The sequence below is a fragment of the Pholis gunnellus genome (genome assembly GCF_910591455.1).
Source record: "Pholis gunnellus genome assembly, chromosome: 13".
Classification (NCBI taxonomy): Eukaryota; Metazoa; Chordata; class Actinopteri; order Perciformes; family Pholidae; genus Pholis; species Pholis gunnellus.
In genome coordinates this window covers 11,141,283-11,157,281 of record NC_136540.1, presented here as the reverse complement: position 1 = coordinate 11,157,281, position 15,999 = coordinate 11,141,283, and the positions used below count along the sequence as shown (strand labels likewise).

At 40.5% G+C, this 15,999-nt stretch overlaps 2 protein-coding genes across 2 annotated transcripts; both read right to left on the bottom strand.

Annotated features, from left to right (window-relative positions):
- Positions 1-452: 452 nt before the first annotated feature.
- On the bottom strand, positions 453-8,379 carry kif20a (kinesin family member 20A). The gene is made up of 19 exons (XM_079172403.1): positions 8,253-8,379; positions 7,239-7,412; positions 6,955-7,077; positions 6,754-6,873; positions 6,421-6,559; positions 6,103-6,278; positions 5,565-5,664; positions 4,947-5,159; positions 4,450-4,561; positions 4,283-4,357; positions 4,021-4,164; positions 3,726-3,894; positions 3,465-3,617; positions 3,079-3,218; positions 2,521-2,623; positions 2,131-2,326; positions 1,955-2,046; positions 1,714-1,851; positions 453-1,155 (listed from the first exon to the last, which is right to left on the bottom strand). Exons 2-19 carry the CDS (start codon positions 7,404-7,406, stop codon positions 778-780), a joined length of 2,739 nt encoding a protein of 912 aa, XP_079028529.1. The 5' UTR covers positions 7,407-7,412; positions 8,253-8,379; the 3' UTR covers positions 453-777.
- A 1,616-nt stretch (positions 8,380-9,995) lies between these two features.
- On the bottom strand, positions 9,996-14,501 carry LOC306705206 (cationic amino acid transporter 2; the record flags this gene model as incomplete). Its single annotated transcript, XM_079171910.1, has 11 exons — positions 9,996-10,138; positions 10,251-10,359; positions 10,570-10,736; positions 10,829-10,962; positions 11,360-11,462; positions 12,066-12,202; positions 12,410-12,632; positions 13,123-13,256; positions 13,514-13,670; positions 13,836-13,991; positions 14,132-14,501. 11 exons carry the CDS (start codon positions 14,499-14,501, stop codon positions 9,996-9,998), a joined length of 1,833 nt encoding a protein of 610 aa, XP_079028036.1.
- Between the last annotated feature and the right edge of the window lie 1,498 nt (positions 14,502-15,999).

Genomic DNA, 15,999 nt, shown 5'->3' with positions numbered 1-15,999 from the left:
TTATGTTGAAAACAGTCATGAAAAAAGTGGTATTATAGTTTGTCACAAAAAAGTGACATGATAAAAATAAAAAAGCATGTCCAAAAAGTCATAGTATAGCATGTCCAAAAGAAGTCGATATAGTATGCCGAAAAAAGTTCCCTTCCCTTCCCCCAGCTCACAGGTGTTTATTCATTAATCGCCTTCTTTTCCTGTCGGAATGGAAAAGGACTATTCTGTGCATTTCTTTCTTTTCTCCCTTTCGGCTACAATACTATCGGCTATTATGGCTTTTTGTTATTACATACACTACTTATTTTGTGAATTTCTTCATGACATACTATCCTGTAACATTTTCATGGTAAACTAAACTGACTTTTGTGTCATTCTTATGGTTGTGTAATAGAACATAAGACACATTTAATATCGTGCAGTATTGGAAATAAAATGTCAGTTTTTTGCTTTAGTGCCGACATCACTCAAGACAATGTCTTCATAAATTTTATTGCAAAAACAGAAACATACTCAAAGCGAAGGCCGATTACACACATGCACTATTCTTAACATACAGTCTATCCATTAGCCACTGGGATCGAGAGCACCTCATTTCCTTACTCTGTAGTGTACTGAAACCTTATTTAAAGCATGTTTATACTGTTTTACTGGCATGAACATCATAACGGTAGTTGGCATGAAAACAGTGAGTTAACTGCACTGCAAAAAGTGAATATATAAAATATAATATAAAAAAATGTGCATAATATAAGAGGACACACTCCAACTGACGCTCCAAAGAGCTCAGTACTTCCCCCTGAGACTACGAGGGGTGGGGGCAGGGCTGGGAGGTGGAGACTGCTGGCGAGACCGCAAGATCCGTGCGGAAGGTGTAACGTTTGCTTCTTCACCAGCACGAGTATTGTATTTACGCGTTGGGGTACGTGTCGGGAACAGAGACTGGAAAAGGGGCCTTTTTTGCGGCGGCCGGTTCTCAGTGTCACTTGGTGCAGCGAATCCACAGCCCCTCTTCTTGCAGAAACCTGGCGTGATGGAGGCAGCACAGCCTGAGGAGGGCAGCGGGGGGAGGACGGCCTGGGTCTGGGCCAGGGTCTCTGCTTTCCGCCTCAAGTCAGCCTTTACAAGCATGAGGCCATTCTGGAGGTCCAATAGGATTTGGTCCTAAGAAGAAGTCAGTAAATAGGGTTAGACAAGACCACAGAGGGGGAAGTGAAGGATTATGTTGGGAGGTTGAGAGAGAGAGAGAGTAAAGTGAGCCCTTGAACATGCTTTTGCACAGTAATCACCTGGTGCAGAGGTTAGAAACCTAGATTTAGTTTAAAAGCTGGCTGTGCATTAAGATTGTTAGAGAAGAGAGTAGAGGGAGAGAAAAACAAGGTGTTTTAAATAGAGACTTGAACTTAAACAGATCCTGCTTTGAGATACTAATAATCACCATGTCTGTCAAAACTCTGCTCAGACTGAAATTGTACATGCAGAGATGCAAGCAGACAGCAGTACTTCTTTCAGCTGCCGTTACTTTACGTCTACAGTAGAGAGCATTTTTCTCAGTTAAATTTGTCTTATCCAAATAATGATAAATGAAACCTGTATTTTTTGCAGACTTTGTTTTCTCAGAATAGACGGCCGAGCACGCTTTCACACGATTAACAGAATAAGCTCAGTTTATAGAAAAATACAAATTACATAACATTGTACTCTACATATCTGTGGTTCTACCTGTTTGGCCAGTGTCTCATCTGCAGCCGCTAGAGCCTGTCGCAGCCGTTCCCCTCCTGTGTTGCGACAGCAGGCTCGTTCACCCGACTGCAGGTCAGCCCCGAGCCTCTGCAAATCCAGGCGCAACTGACGCAGGTTCTGTTGGAAAAAGAGTCAGAATTTTAGTTTTTCCTGAGGGTAAAGAGACTCGCATGCGGTTAAATCAATGGTGCATTTCATACGGCACACAGTGATAACTGACCCGTTGACCGTCCTCCAGCTTGCGGTCAGCAGCATTGGCGGGAGTGCCGGTTGAACCTGGGACTTCCAGCTGCGTCTTCAGCTTTGCCAGCTCTGCACAGGCAAGCAGAACAAGACGGTCAAAACCATTAACAACGTCCGAACACCAACACATTATCAGGGCAGCGTTTCAGTCACCTTGTGTCTTGGCGAGCAGCTCAGCGCGACACTGGTCCAGTTCAACGTGCTGTCTGCCATAATCTGCCCGACCGGTGAGGCGCTGAGAGCGCCGAGGCCCCTCAAAGTCTCCATGTGGCGCCGACATGTGGACCGGTTCAGCTGCTTTGGTTTTATCAAGGGCCGCAGACAAAGCTTCAATCTCCTGATCACGCTCCTAAAAGAAAAGGGTGAAAAGAAATCAATTTGTGAAAAAGCATGGACACAACAGAATTATTGATATAACTACATTGCGGATACACGTTGCATTTAGGGAAAGATATAATATATTTAATGTGTGTATTGAAATCACACCATGGGGGCAGACTGCCTGAAATAATGCCAACTTAAGGCTGAAGATTTATTGCTCACCTTCAGCTCCTGGCTGTAGAATTTCTTCAAATGTTTTTGAACGTTGGCTATCTTGTCTTCGCACCTCTCTTCGATTAGAGACCTTTCTGCCTCCAGGGTCTCACTGTGGGGCAAGAAGACAACGCAACTTGTTATCAGCATGAATTTCAAATACCAGCATTTCTCATAATTTTTTACATTTCAGCTTCCTGTTGTGGGCAATGTTTTTGATGAAAAAAAAATACAAGGAATGGAAATGACGCAAATAAAGCACAAGAGAAAGACTTGAGTGACTAACCCAATGCATTATTTATTATAATGAGTAATATCATTAGAGCTAGTTCCCTATAACACACACTATTAGCATACTGTATGTCAATTCTTTATGTCATTATCTTTTATATGTACTGTGTTCTACCGCACGAAAGGTCTAATAAAAGTAGCAGTATGCCATAAATGTGTCAGATAAGGTCTTGGCATAGTATGCCATAGACAAAGTCTTAGTAACATTTGCCATAAAATTTCAATGCCATAATTATATTCATTCAAAAACAGTTGATCTGAACAAAGCAGACACACCTGAAGCCGTCTTGCATCCCAGAAATGACCTCCATCATCTCAGAGACCACCTGCTCTCTCACATTTGCCTCAAGAACATCTTTCTCTTCCCGCTGGCGCTGCACTTCTCTCTTCAGGACATCGATGGCCTGCAGCAAAGCCTAAATAAAGCACAGTCAGCTATAAGGAAGATTGGACAAGTGGCTGTTTTTAATAATGTGGGTTAAAAAAAAATGAACTGGTTTTAGTTGATCTTTAAGACATAAAGTAGACAAAACACAACCGTTGAAAGCCTTGATGGCAACCTTTTATGATTGCTTTATAGACTTATTGATAGAAAGTCTTGGGGATGGAAGTAGTTGTGTAATAAATATGTAACTATCACATATGACGTCAGGGGCGCTTACCTCCGTATTCAACATGGTGATATCTCCGTCTTCAACGTCACTCTCATCCCCGTCTTCTTCCATCACTGTGCTTTCGTTACCATGTGCTGCTGGCTCACGCAGAAGGGACAGGATGTAGGCCACTCTGGTCTTTGTGGACGGGCCATGGACCAGCTGAAATGATGCGAGGGATCTTTTATTTCTCCCGTTTCTTTGGTCTTACATGGAAGACTTAATCAGTCACATTCACAGAAGTTGTACAATACAAGATGTTTTTTTTACTTGAGTAGCAATAGCGGAGAATTTGAGGGCTTGGAGCGTCTCGTCATAGATGGAGGAACATGGGTTGATGTTGACCACCATGCTGGAAGTTCCTCTGCCACAGAAGAAACCCTGCAGGACCCGGGTCATTTTACTGTCCCTGAAGGGCACCACTTGAGGGGGTCGCGACCTGGGGATGTCAGAGATGTCAATTTACTCGAGGAGTTATGTACATTTTCAAAATGTACTACTAACGCATCAAAAAGAGCGTTGACCGGTGGTGTACCGTCTTTCCAAGTTATGGTTAAACACGTACTTGTTGTTCTGGTTGTGCCTCAGAGCAGCAATACAGCGCCCCAGTGTCAAAAGGGACGTGTTGATGTTGTTGGCCTCCTTCATCCTCTCACCATTACGCTGCTCTTTACAGCGTTCAGAGCCAGCCAGATCACACACAGTCAGTCTAAAGAGGAGAGAGCGCGCAAGACGCAGCACCGTTTTATTGCTTTTGCAAACTCAAAAAAAAAACCTTAAATCAACTAAAGCTCAAATTTAAAGTCAGTAACTAAAGGTGAACTTACTCGCTGATGGGCGTGGCCTGGGCCGAGTCAGTCTCTGGGCGGACGTGCAGTACACGAATGGAGAAAATGCTGTGGCTGAGTAGGTGACACGTTTATTATCAGAGATGCAATGAGTGTGCGCCAAACACATTTGTCAAAAATAAGGCAAAAGTTTATTGGGCTCCTACCTACGGCTGGAGTTTTGGTTGAGGTGAGTGCTGGCAAAGCTCTGGTTACGGCGTCCAGCCCTCAGAATCCTCCAAGCTTCCTCGGCACTGCGGACCTGGATCCAGGCCAGGTCTGATGCAACAAGAGGAAAAAGCAGAAAAATTTAACGACAAACGGCCGCAGCAGCAAAAACAAAACATGTTTTAAGTGCTACTGAACAGATTTTAAAGTATCAATGACTATATCAAAAAATTAAGTTTTTATCATCTATGGCAGTGTTTTTAATTTGGTAGTGTTTCAGTTGCACCCAAAGAATCAGTCAGTTTTTAACATAAATTCCTGCTTAGTAAAATGTAACATCCATCAGAGGAGAGACGCTGAATACTGGGATTGAGCTTCACGAGGTTCAAACTGACACACACACACACACACACACACACACACACACACACACACACGACTAAATAAACAGTTTCACATTTTAGAAACAGTATTCCTGTGAAGGAGTGAGCGTTACCTTTCACATAAGGGTTGCCGTGCTTGTCGTCGCTAAGCCGCAACGTGACCCTCTTTCTGGGCTGCAGGGAGGGCGAAGCATCCAGCAGGTCATACAGGAACTCATTGTAGATCTCGTAGAAGGCCACCCAGATAGAAAACTGCACCCCTTCCGCCAGATCACCTGCTCCACTGTGTGAAAGGCTGTCAGGCTCCAGACAAACACTGTCGGTGTCTGCAAAATCAATGTGGGATGGTCTTTTTTTTTTTTTTTAAAGAAAAGGCTTATACAATGGCAGTAATGGTTTGAATTAAAGATGTCAACGGAGAACATCTTTACGTCAATGGCGCACTACAAAATGAAATCCAATTAGGCACGAGTAATACAGCAATCTTGTTGACATTTTTACGTGGTCTCGTACTATGCAGTCATCTGTAATTGGTCAACAATACTATATTAAGATTTCCTACACTCCCCACCCCTCATAACTGCAACTGGTATTCTCCTGGATAACATGTGGTGTGTTATGCTGTTAACCATACCTCCTCTCCCAGTAAAGGTACTTGAAAAATGTGTGACAGACTTTAAAATGTCTCAAATGTGTCTTCATCTGGGATATACTACTGATGTCCTCCTCACCTTCAAGCTGGGTGGCAATGCTACTTGTACAGGAGAGTCCTCCAACGCCGCTGTCCCAGACTGTAGTGTTACCACCTCGACGAGAAGTCAGATTCCCATCCTGTAACAAACAACAACAAAGGATGTCAGCTCATATCTTTGTGTTAAGTTTATACTTAAGACTTTGTATTAAAAGATCCAATCTCTTCCTGTGTCTGATGTACAAAGGGTACTGGAAGTTTTCATTTCAGAGTTCTTTTACTTTATTACGGCGTAAACTATTTTGACACTACTTCGTTGGTTGTTCGTGTCAGTTGCGTTCCATAGAGAGGTATATTTTGAGAGTCATGTGATTCTAGCTGGATATATTTCTGTCTTAAAACAGGTTGGTTGACATTGAACTAGTTCAGGATGAGTAAGATATTGAAAATGACAATTTTACAAAAGTACATTATTAACATGCTGTATACTTGGCACCGATAAGACACTGGGACACAATGTAGCAAGAAAATTACATCATCAACTTCATACGACCTTTAGAATTTGTTCTTCTGTTTACCTCTTTGAGCAGAGAGTTTCTGCGGATTTCCTCCACCCGGACCTCACCGGAGTCGAGCTGTCTCACATCCTGATACATGACAGGCTTCAGGTCCAAGGCACCATAGAGGCGACCCTGCAGTTTCCTGAACAGAGATGCCAAAGCCCGGGGCAGGAGGCCCGCCTCTCGACCGCTGCCTACAGGTCAAGGTTTGAGACTTTACATTTGCATTCTAGGCATTTAACTGGCCACATACGCGTTGAGAATGCTATATCTGCAAACACAACATCACAACCAATCCAGAGCTTTATACTGATGAAGATTATTGTTTTTTTTTACCCTGCACGGTGTAGGTCTTTCCAGAATTGGTGACACCATAAGTGTAGAGGAGCCTGTTTTCTCCTTGAAGCACATCTTTCACCATCTTCTTCATTGTAGACTCATAAAACTGTTGCTGTGTGGTCTCTGGCCCAAAAATCTATGAAAGATGGGTGATGAGAAAACATCAGTATGTGGCGTCTTTTCTTCTTCAATTAGAAAATATTAACAAAAGCAAAATGTTATTGCAATATGCTTTACTTCAGGATACTCCTTGTTGTTGTTTATTAATGGCATCAGTTGCTATGTCCATAACTAGCAATACTTTAACAAAACGCACAAGGATGAGCCTACCTTTGAGAAACTAAACTTGTGCATGCTCTGGGTGATGCCCCTCTCTGCGGTCCTCATGTTCTGAGATTCTTTTGGAGCTTTGAGCAGGAGTGTCTCTTCATCTTGGACATCCACACAACCCTAAAAGAAGAGTGAACCTTGAGTACAGGTGTACCAAAGACAATAAATGCACATAATCAGCCCACAGAATCATAGTCTTACCTGTTCCTCCCCCTGACTCTCAGTCTCAGTCAGCGGCCGGATGCGCAGAAAAACCTTCACCCTCTCTCTGTCCCCTTCGTCACAACTACCTTGTCTCACCGCTGCAGCTTTCACTGCTAGCTTCTAGAGACACACATTAAAGATATCTTTATGTTTTGTTGCATATATTGAATATTTTAAAACCTTAAGAAGAAGACAGCAAGTCAATGTAAAAAATATAGGTTGCTAAACATTTAATAAAAGGCTTTGTAATTGTTTTCGTTACACCTCTTAGGGATACTCACTGGTTCAGCAATGGAAGGCCGGGTGTCCAGGCCGGGGGAAATGACAGAGATCTCAGGGAGACGCGGTCTGGTCGGGTCTCCGTGCTCTGCTGCCGTAGACTCAAACACAGCCATTTCCTCGTCCTCGTCAAAGGGATATCCACACGGGGAGGACAAAGTAAGCGCCATGCTCACCTGTTACAAGAGGACACATTGTAACGAGTATGAAGTTGGAATTAAGTAATTACGACGAATTTCAAACCCCGACCATGAGCCAGGCAATGCATGTAATGTCCTTGTCAGTATGAAATATAAAGAAATTAATTAATAAATAGATTATAATGCTCAATCAGACCTGTCTCAATTACTCTCACTCACACACACCAATGTGAGTGTGCCCCACCCACCTTATTAATTCAAATGAGGCGTGTCATGAGACATGCTGAGTACACACACAGAAACTGGATGAACACACTTTTTTGCTTCAAAGCCAAACAAAGGCTTTGAAAAGACTAGTCAAACAGGAAAATGAAATCCCAGGAAATCAACCTGTCTTGACAAGTTTCGTATTGGAGCAGAAGAATGACAGCATTGGTATCAATTAAAATGAATGTTTAGGCTGCACTGCTCTTCTCTCCTATTTAACCCTTCTCATGAACACCAAAACACATTTTTAAACAGCGGCAGTAAACACAACAAAAAGGCCCGCACATTACTGTGCTGTATTCAGAGTCAAAGACGTGGAGTCTACCAACAGTAAAGCTAACCGTGGCACAGAGAATGGATACGGCTATGTGCTGGATGTCCACCACAGAAACAAACACAGGAGAGCACGTTTCTCACGCTATATATTTATTTTAAAAAAGGAAACAACGAGTTACGTTTAGATGAATGGCATTAAACGTAATATTATTATTATATATTATTTAAGACATTGCAAGATTTCGAGGTAACTTTAACTGGTATGTGTATGTTAACCGTACTATGAACACGTTAAATACAGAGAACACTTAACCATCCAACCGTTTAACTTACCTCGAATGTTGAAAGTGCGATGAGCGGCTGGATTTCAGTAGGTTGTCTAACGTTAAATGTTCTTAAGATACTAAGTATGTTTATCAAAGCTACGTGAAACTAACCTACTTCTTCTTCTCGATACCGAAGCACTCTGAGCCTCAGCTGATGTATTTTTACCGGACTGCGTTTGGTTTTTTGAACAATGCGCTTCCCCGACAGAGCGAGTCGCTGATTGGCTAAAGTGAGTGACGTTGCGCTCAGAAGCATTTTACGCAACGCGACGTCGACAAAGCAGAAGTATCGCGATACTACTGCATCTCGTCAACAAAACGTCCCGTGACCATTCGTTTTAGAGAAGCTCTCTCGTTGGTTTTGAAAACGGGATGTTATTGTCAGTCTGCCTCAGTGTTTAACTAAGCAACAGCATGAAAGCAGTCAAATCACTTGTATTTAGACTAATTCTGACTTTCATAATGGTCTCAGATTTAATTCATCCATACAAGTGCAATACCACGAGTTTGGCCAGCAGGTGTCGCATTTTGTTTACTATCAAATCAAATAAACCCCTTCAATGCATCCAAATAGTGAACAATCAGTGCTTGAGGTAAATTCGTTTTCCAAATGATAAGCTCAGCGCCCCACTGAAACTGACACTTCTTCAACAAACACACCTTTCATGAGGTCCTATTACCCGTTGAGTATAAATGTTGCGTGTCATCAAAACATATGTGCATGGGTCATCAACGTTGTCACACGTATTGCGTATAGGAAATAATCAGAAAAAAAGAAAGAGGACATCATTTTGTATGTGTGAGGGAGGAGACGGTTATTATTTTGGATAGAAAGTGGAAGTAAAGACAGGAGGTGGATGACAGAGAAGTGGAGACTTACCCCATAATTTAAATATCATGTTTATTTCACATGCATACCACACAAATTGTTAGACTACATTTTACATGATGATAGAAGTGATACAAATATGTTAAACACTGGATTGGGAACACAGGATGGGGAACACAGGCTCCTGCAGTGGACAAACAGCCAAGGAGCTCATCAAAAGAAACCCCTGCCACTAGCAATATAATATGTCATACATGAAACAGTCAAATGCATAAATGTGAAGTAATTGTGGGTAATATGACCATGTCACCTATAAAGAACATGCAGGGATGTGAAACACTGTAATGTCTCTGAACAAATGTAGTATATTGATAACAAAATAATGACTTACACATTGGAAGAGCTGTATTTAATAACATAATTTCCTCTGACGTATCAGCTTCATGTTGTGTTTTGGCACTTAGACAAAGTACTTGAATAGTTTCTCTTAAACCTCAAACATTGCTCCATTCTTTGCAAAATTGTACACTCTAGCCTGTTAGGTAATATCAATAACTGAAACAGTTAAATGAAAACACAATATTGCATGGAGCCTCATTCAGGGATAATCAGTCAGTGTGATTTATATACAAGTGACTGCAATTTTTATTCACGAATAACAGTTAAAATAAAAAATAAAAAATAAACAAACTTTCCCAGACATTCAGCTTCCCAGAAAACGAGATACAAATAGAGGTCAGGGTTGTGACTGAAATGCTTTATTATATTTTTACCATATTTAACTTTCTGAATTCATGAACAAACACCATTCGGACATTAATGCATACTGGCCATTTCTTTTAAATGAATTGAAAGCATTTAGCTTTTCTTGATGAATCACCCACTGAATGCTTATATCAGTAAATCTGCACGTCACATTGTTTAGCCATGTAAGTCTTCTCCTGGTTCAAAGTTTTGCTCCATAGTGGTGGTGATGCTGTGAATACTGACATGGTTGTGTGAATTCTGGAGCCTTTGTTTCTGCACACTGTGCTGAACACCGTAACAGAAGTAGATGATCAAACCTGTTTGAAGAGAAAATAATACATCTCCTATGATCATGTTTGTTATTTTGATGCCTGTGCACATTTTGGTTAAATGAAAACGTGTATTTTACAGTGATGGTGATTCACTTACCTACTGCCATCCACACTGCATAGCGGATCCATGTGTCTGATCCAAGTTGAACCATAAGATAGACATTGACAAAGGTGCTGAAAACAGGAAGCACTGGCACAAAAGGAACCTGTGCATATGAAAGAGCAGAAACATTGACACAATAATATCAAAGCAATGAAAAAATACTCAACTTCCCTGTTTAGAAGTACGCAGTTTCACAAAATATATGAAATGTTACTGGTTGGGTTTTTGTTCTCCCTGTTTTTCCTACATTTGGTAATGTAAATCATTAAACGTGCACTTTAGGTTTAGGCACTTTAGGTTTGGTGAGTCATACCATGAAAGCAGCTTTGGTTGTGTTCTGTGTGTGTCTCCAGATGATCAAAGTAATGAGGATCAGCATCAGTATGATGATAGAGACACAAAGTAAACACCACCACTCGAGGGCCTGCTGGGAGTCCACAGCCCCAGATATGACGAGGCTTAGGATGATAGTTAAAAAGACTGAGGAGGACAATGTAAGTTCCAATGATTGTTAACAATGGAAATCATCTCTATGCTGTGTAATATTCAAGGATGGTGTTAAGTTCACTTACTCATAGAAACAGTTAAAAGAGACACATTCTTTGATGTCCGTGACGTGGCTTGTGAAGGAGGAAATATCAATCCAGTAACTGTAAAGGGTTCTGGTTTACTGGAACTTGAATCCTCGCTGAGGTCTGCTTGGTACCTGTGAAAGTGAGGAAATATAAATAAATGCACTCAAGCATAATTTAATTATATATATTGATAAAGCTGTGACTTAAACGTAGGATCAGTGGCATCAGTTTATTCCTGTTTCTTTGTTTTTCCTGGTTCACATCAATTAAATGAATCCCAGTCTATAATACAGATCAATGTCATCTTACTTAATGATCTTTTGTCATTATCAGTGAAGGTAGTTAAATGGAATAAAAAATGCATTCTTAAGGTAGAAGCTGAAAGTATCTGCCAGCTGTTATAAATGACCAAATTATGCTAACAGCTCATTAACCATTTTCCACCCACGACACCAACACCACTCATAAACATCACAAACAAACATAGAGTAATGATACCACACATATGTTCATTATCATGAATCATACCTTAATATGAGGATGCATATGGCAACAAGTGTGTAGGCAAAAAGGGTCCCAATTGACATCATGTCAACAAGCGCCTTCAGGTCAAACAATAACGCCATGATAGCTGAAATGACATGAATAATAATGACAACATAAACTTAAATAATTTCCTTAAATGCTCATTTAATTAACCCTTTTTCATATAACTTTATCTTGAGGTTGGTCTACAATCATACATTAATCGACACCAACAGTTTAAAGGGTTCCCTCTGCAGATTTACTCAACTCTGTACGATACAACTTTAGCTGTTAGGAAGCTGAACTCTCTCCCTCCTTTATGTCTCACTGCTGCTAAATACAAAATGATAGTTTTTTCTTAATATATATGTTGTCTCAATGTTTTTCTATTTGCACTTTATTATCTGTATTCACTTTATATGTTGGACTGGAGAGAAACGTTTTTTTCAACTGAGAAATTGACAATAAAGCTGACTTTGACTTTGACTTTTTCATACAACTTTAAAAGTAAAAAATGATCCTCTCACCAAATATTTCCCCTCAAATAAATAAATACATTTATATATTTAGAATAAGTGTAGTTTACATAAACCATTTAACTCCTGAGCTCAAAATAGGACAGTATTTGAAAACAAAAACAAAACAGGCTCAATCTTTCAGAAACAATAAAAAGCTTTCAAATTATTATGACTTGTGTTGGCAGTTTTACCTGCTACGACCCCTGAAGCCAGGGTCGCGATAACAGGACTTTGTCTGTCACTCATTCTACTGAGAGGTCTGAAGAGAAGTCCATCCCTGGCCATGGCAAAGAGGACACGGGGCATCGGGAACATCGATCCTAGTAAGCTGTGGGAATGGTTATTCATGTTATTTGCGTTTGTTTTAATCCGTAATAGTGATTCCAACTATCTTAATTTACAGGATGTACTGTATGTTAGCCAAGTTGAAAGGTTAGCCGAGAATGAAACCATCCAATTTAATTTTAAATTTAAAGGTAAATCCAAGTAATGATTGATTTGGCTTTGATTTGCAGAGTTGAATTGCATTTCATACCTTGTTGACAGTGCACAAAGGGATCCCACAGCCACTACATACTTTGCAGGTCCCCAACCGATGTATGTAAAGGCCACCGGCAACGGGCTGTGAACACTGAGCAAATAGTACGGCATCAGAAGAGTCAGGGCTGCAGACACACCAAAGTAAGCCAGGAAGCAGATGAGGAGGGATGCCACGATGCCTAGTGGGATCGACTTCTGAGGGTTTTGAACCTCCTCTCCTGAAGAAAATAACACATTATTACTGTATAGTAACTTATTGTTCTAACTCACACAGGCTCCGCATTTGCCTGCTGAAAATTTGCATAAGTGCAGCCGGCCAATCAGGACATGCCTACCCGAATACATATGGACCCCAGAGTTGGGGGTACCAACAACACTTGGGATGATTGACCTCCTCCATCACGGTGTACACGGGCGCACCCCCAACAGGGATGGACCTAACTGACAGCAGTGTATGCTTCGTTATAGACTCTGGGGTCAGCTCATATTTGAGGAGGCATGTCCTGATTTGCCAGCTACGCTTGTGGACATTTTAAGTGGGCGAATGCGTGGTCGTGATTGGAGAAGATTATTACCCATAGATGCCATTGAGGGACCCTGCCTGTGCTTATAGAACTAGGGTTATCTTACAATATTGTAACATTGGACTTTTATATCGAGCTAAGCCCCTGCATCCCCTCTCAGTCTTGCACATCGGTGTTAGTTTACCTGTTGTGGCAATGCAGTCGAATCCAACAAATGCATAAAAGCATGTGGCGGCTCCTGCTAATGTTCCCTCGAAGCCAAAAGGGAAAAATCCGCCACTGCCATATCTGCTTGTGTCATTCAGTGATGTGTAGTTACTGCAAAGAGAAGACGTGTTGATGCTTGGTCATGCAACAATAATCAATGAATGATACATATTTCAAACCTACATTTAGCAAGAAAGGTCCACAATAGCAGCCTGAATAATACTGTTACTGTACAATACTGTTATTAAACACATAAAAGCACAACATCAGTCCTAATTGAGTCGAGATGTTACATGTTGGTGTGGCACAGTATGGGGTGGAAGCACTTTTATTTTTCTTCATTATATATAAAATACAAGAACCCATACTCATATCCATCCAGGAAAGAATCTTCACCGATGTACCAATTGTTGATGTCCCCCTTAATGACTCCAGAGATGATAACAAACAGCAACACCAGGATGTTAACTGCTGTAAAAACCTTATTTACAATAGCAGACTCTTTAACACCAAATGCAAGAATCCCTAGAAAGAAAACAGACAGAAAATATAAAAGTTGGTCATGAATACAATGGAACCTTGTTCATAAAAAGATCTTATAAAATGTTATAATCTACTATTGTTTCCTTCAGTTTCCACACATAAATTACAATATTGAACTCTTACACTTGGTTACAAACTGAAACTTGCCTGCCAAGAGCATTATGAGGCCAGCTGCAAAGAAGTCTGGGTAGGGAGCCAATCCAGGTAAGTTCATCGCAGCTTGTTTGCCCAGAGAGTTGGCAATGACATTTCCAATGAGATCGTCAAAGGTCCCACTCCATGCTCTGGCAACACTTGACGTCCCTTAAAGACAATTTATTTTAGATTTGAGGCTCATTTGAAAGTTTAAGAGGACAGAAGTATTTACAGGATACTTTTCCAAGATGACTAATAAACACCCATCACATCCAGTAAATGTATTCAGAGAGTGGCACTATCTTTACCAATGACATAAGACAGCAACAAGTTCCAGCCAGTGATAAAAGCCCATATCTCTCCCACAGTCACATAGCTGTAGAGGTAGGCAGAGCCAGTCTTGGGAACACGAGCTCCAAATTCAGCATAGCAAAGTCCTGCAAAGACGGAGGCCACTGCTGCGATCAGGAAGGCGATTATGATACTCGGCCCGGCCACGGTTCTGGCCACTTCTCCCGACAACACGTACACACCGGCCCCCAGTGTGCTGCCGACTCCCAGGGCCACCAGGTCGAGGGTGGTCAGGCATCGCCGAAAGTTGGACACCTCTCCTTCAGGCTCCAGAGGTTTCCTACGGGACAAGCTCTGCAGGAATAGCAGTATCTTTGCACCAGACATCCTATTAATCAAGACATCAGGGTTTCATTGATCGCTCAAGACAAAGCAACATAAAAACAGCTGAAGCATGTATGTTGAATTTAAAGGAGCTTAAAGACAAGCAAGAAATGAAAAGATAGAATATTACTCAGTACACGGTTGTTTGAAAATAGCACTCATTATGATTTTACCTAAATATTTAGTTTACAGCTATTCAGAACATACTCAATTACATTTTCCAAAGTACTTTTCCAAATCAAATGTTAGACACTAATAAAACCATTTGTAACTTAAATGTTATTCTAATCCTCAGCATTTTTCTCATTATAGTCCATTTCATCAGAATTGCATTGCATAAAGGTTGAGTCCAAGTTCAGCTATTGATAAAAACAAATACTGCAATAGTTTAAAACTGAAAAATTGTCTAAGTTTGAGAGACACACATTTACATGATTAAATTGTCACAATTCCATCATATCATTTTACAGTTGCATTTTACAGTTGCTGTAAAATTGCTGTAACGCAGGAAGTCTTTCAGCCAAGCAATCACTAAGAAAATGATCACCTAGTACATCACATTCAGTAAGCAGCAAGCACAAACACACACTAACACCCACAGTAAGTAATTAAAGCTCAGTGTTTATGAAACAAGAAGAAATTAAAGTAGGTAGTCGCTCCACTAATGTACAAGTTTTATTTTACTGTTTACATGACGTATCGATTATTAATAACTACACGAGGAGTCATTTAATAACATTTATTTTCACAATGATAGACACTTAGAGCTAGACATATTATATTATCTAACAAACTGAGATCATATCCAGTAGATTCATAGACTTATTCTTATCAGAAAGACATCCTTACCTTTTCAGCTGAATACCGCAGTGTGTGTGACCACACGCTACTTGTGAGCATAAATCCATTCACTGTGAACTCTTTGCTGCTCAACATTTTTGACACATTATGTTACATTTCAGACATACATGCCATTTCTGAAAAATACGGGATACGAATGATTTGTTTGAGGGCACTTCTGCAATGTCAAACAATAACACACATTTCAGAAAGCATGGAGGCTTTTATGCCAGATTTTACTTCAATTTTACAATGAACAAATTAAAACACACACACATTTGTGATTCATATTCTTTTTACAATAAAACACAATCATAATAATAATAATACCATGATTGCCATAAAAACATAATGAATTTTACACAATTATTGACACTGTTGAGAACTAAGTTATGCTGTGAGTTTGCTTTTGTGAATTAAACTAATTCAAACAATACACAAAGAAAAGGTCATGTTGATGCAAAAAAGACATGATCACAGAGGTGGATGACTTTCTTTCAATGATTCAAACAAATAAGAAACTATGAGTAACGTGTAGTGCAGGCTTTTTATCCCTTGTGCCTGATATCTCAACGACGCACAGCTTTGGGTCGTGTCACAGATAAGTCAACATGTTGTAAAGTAAAATTGTTTTCACAGGAGACATCTGCCCAGCAACAAA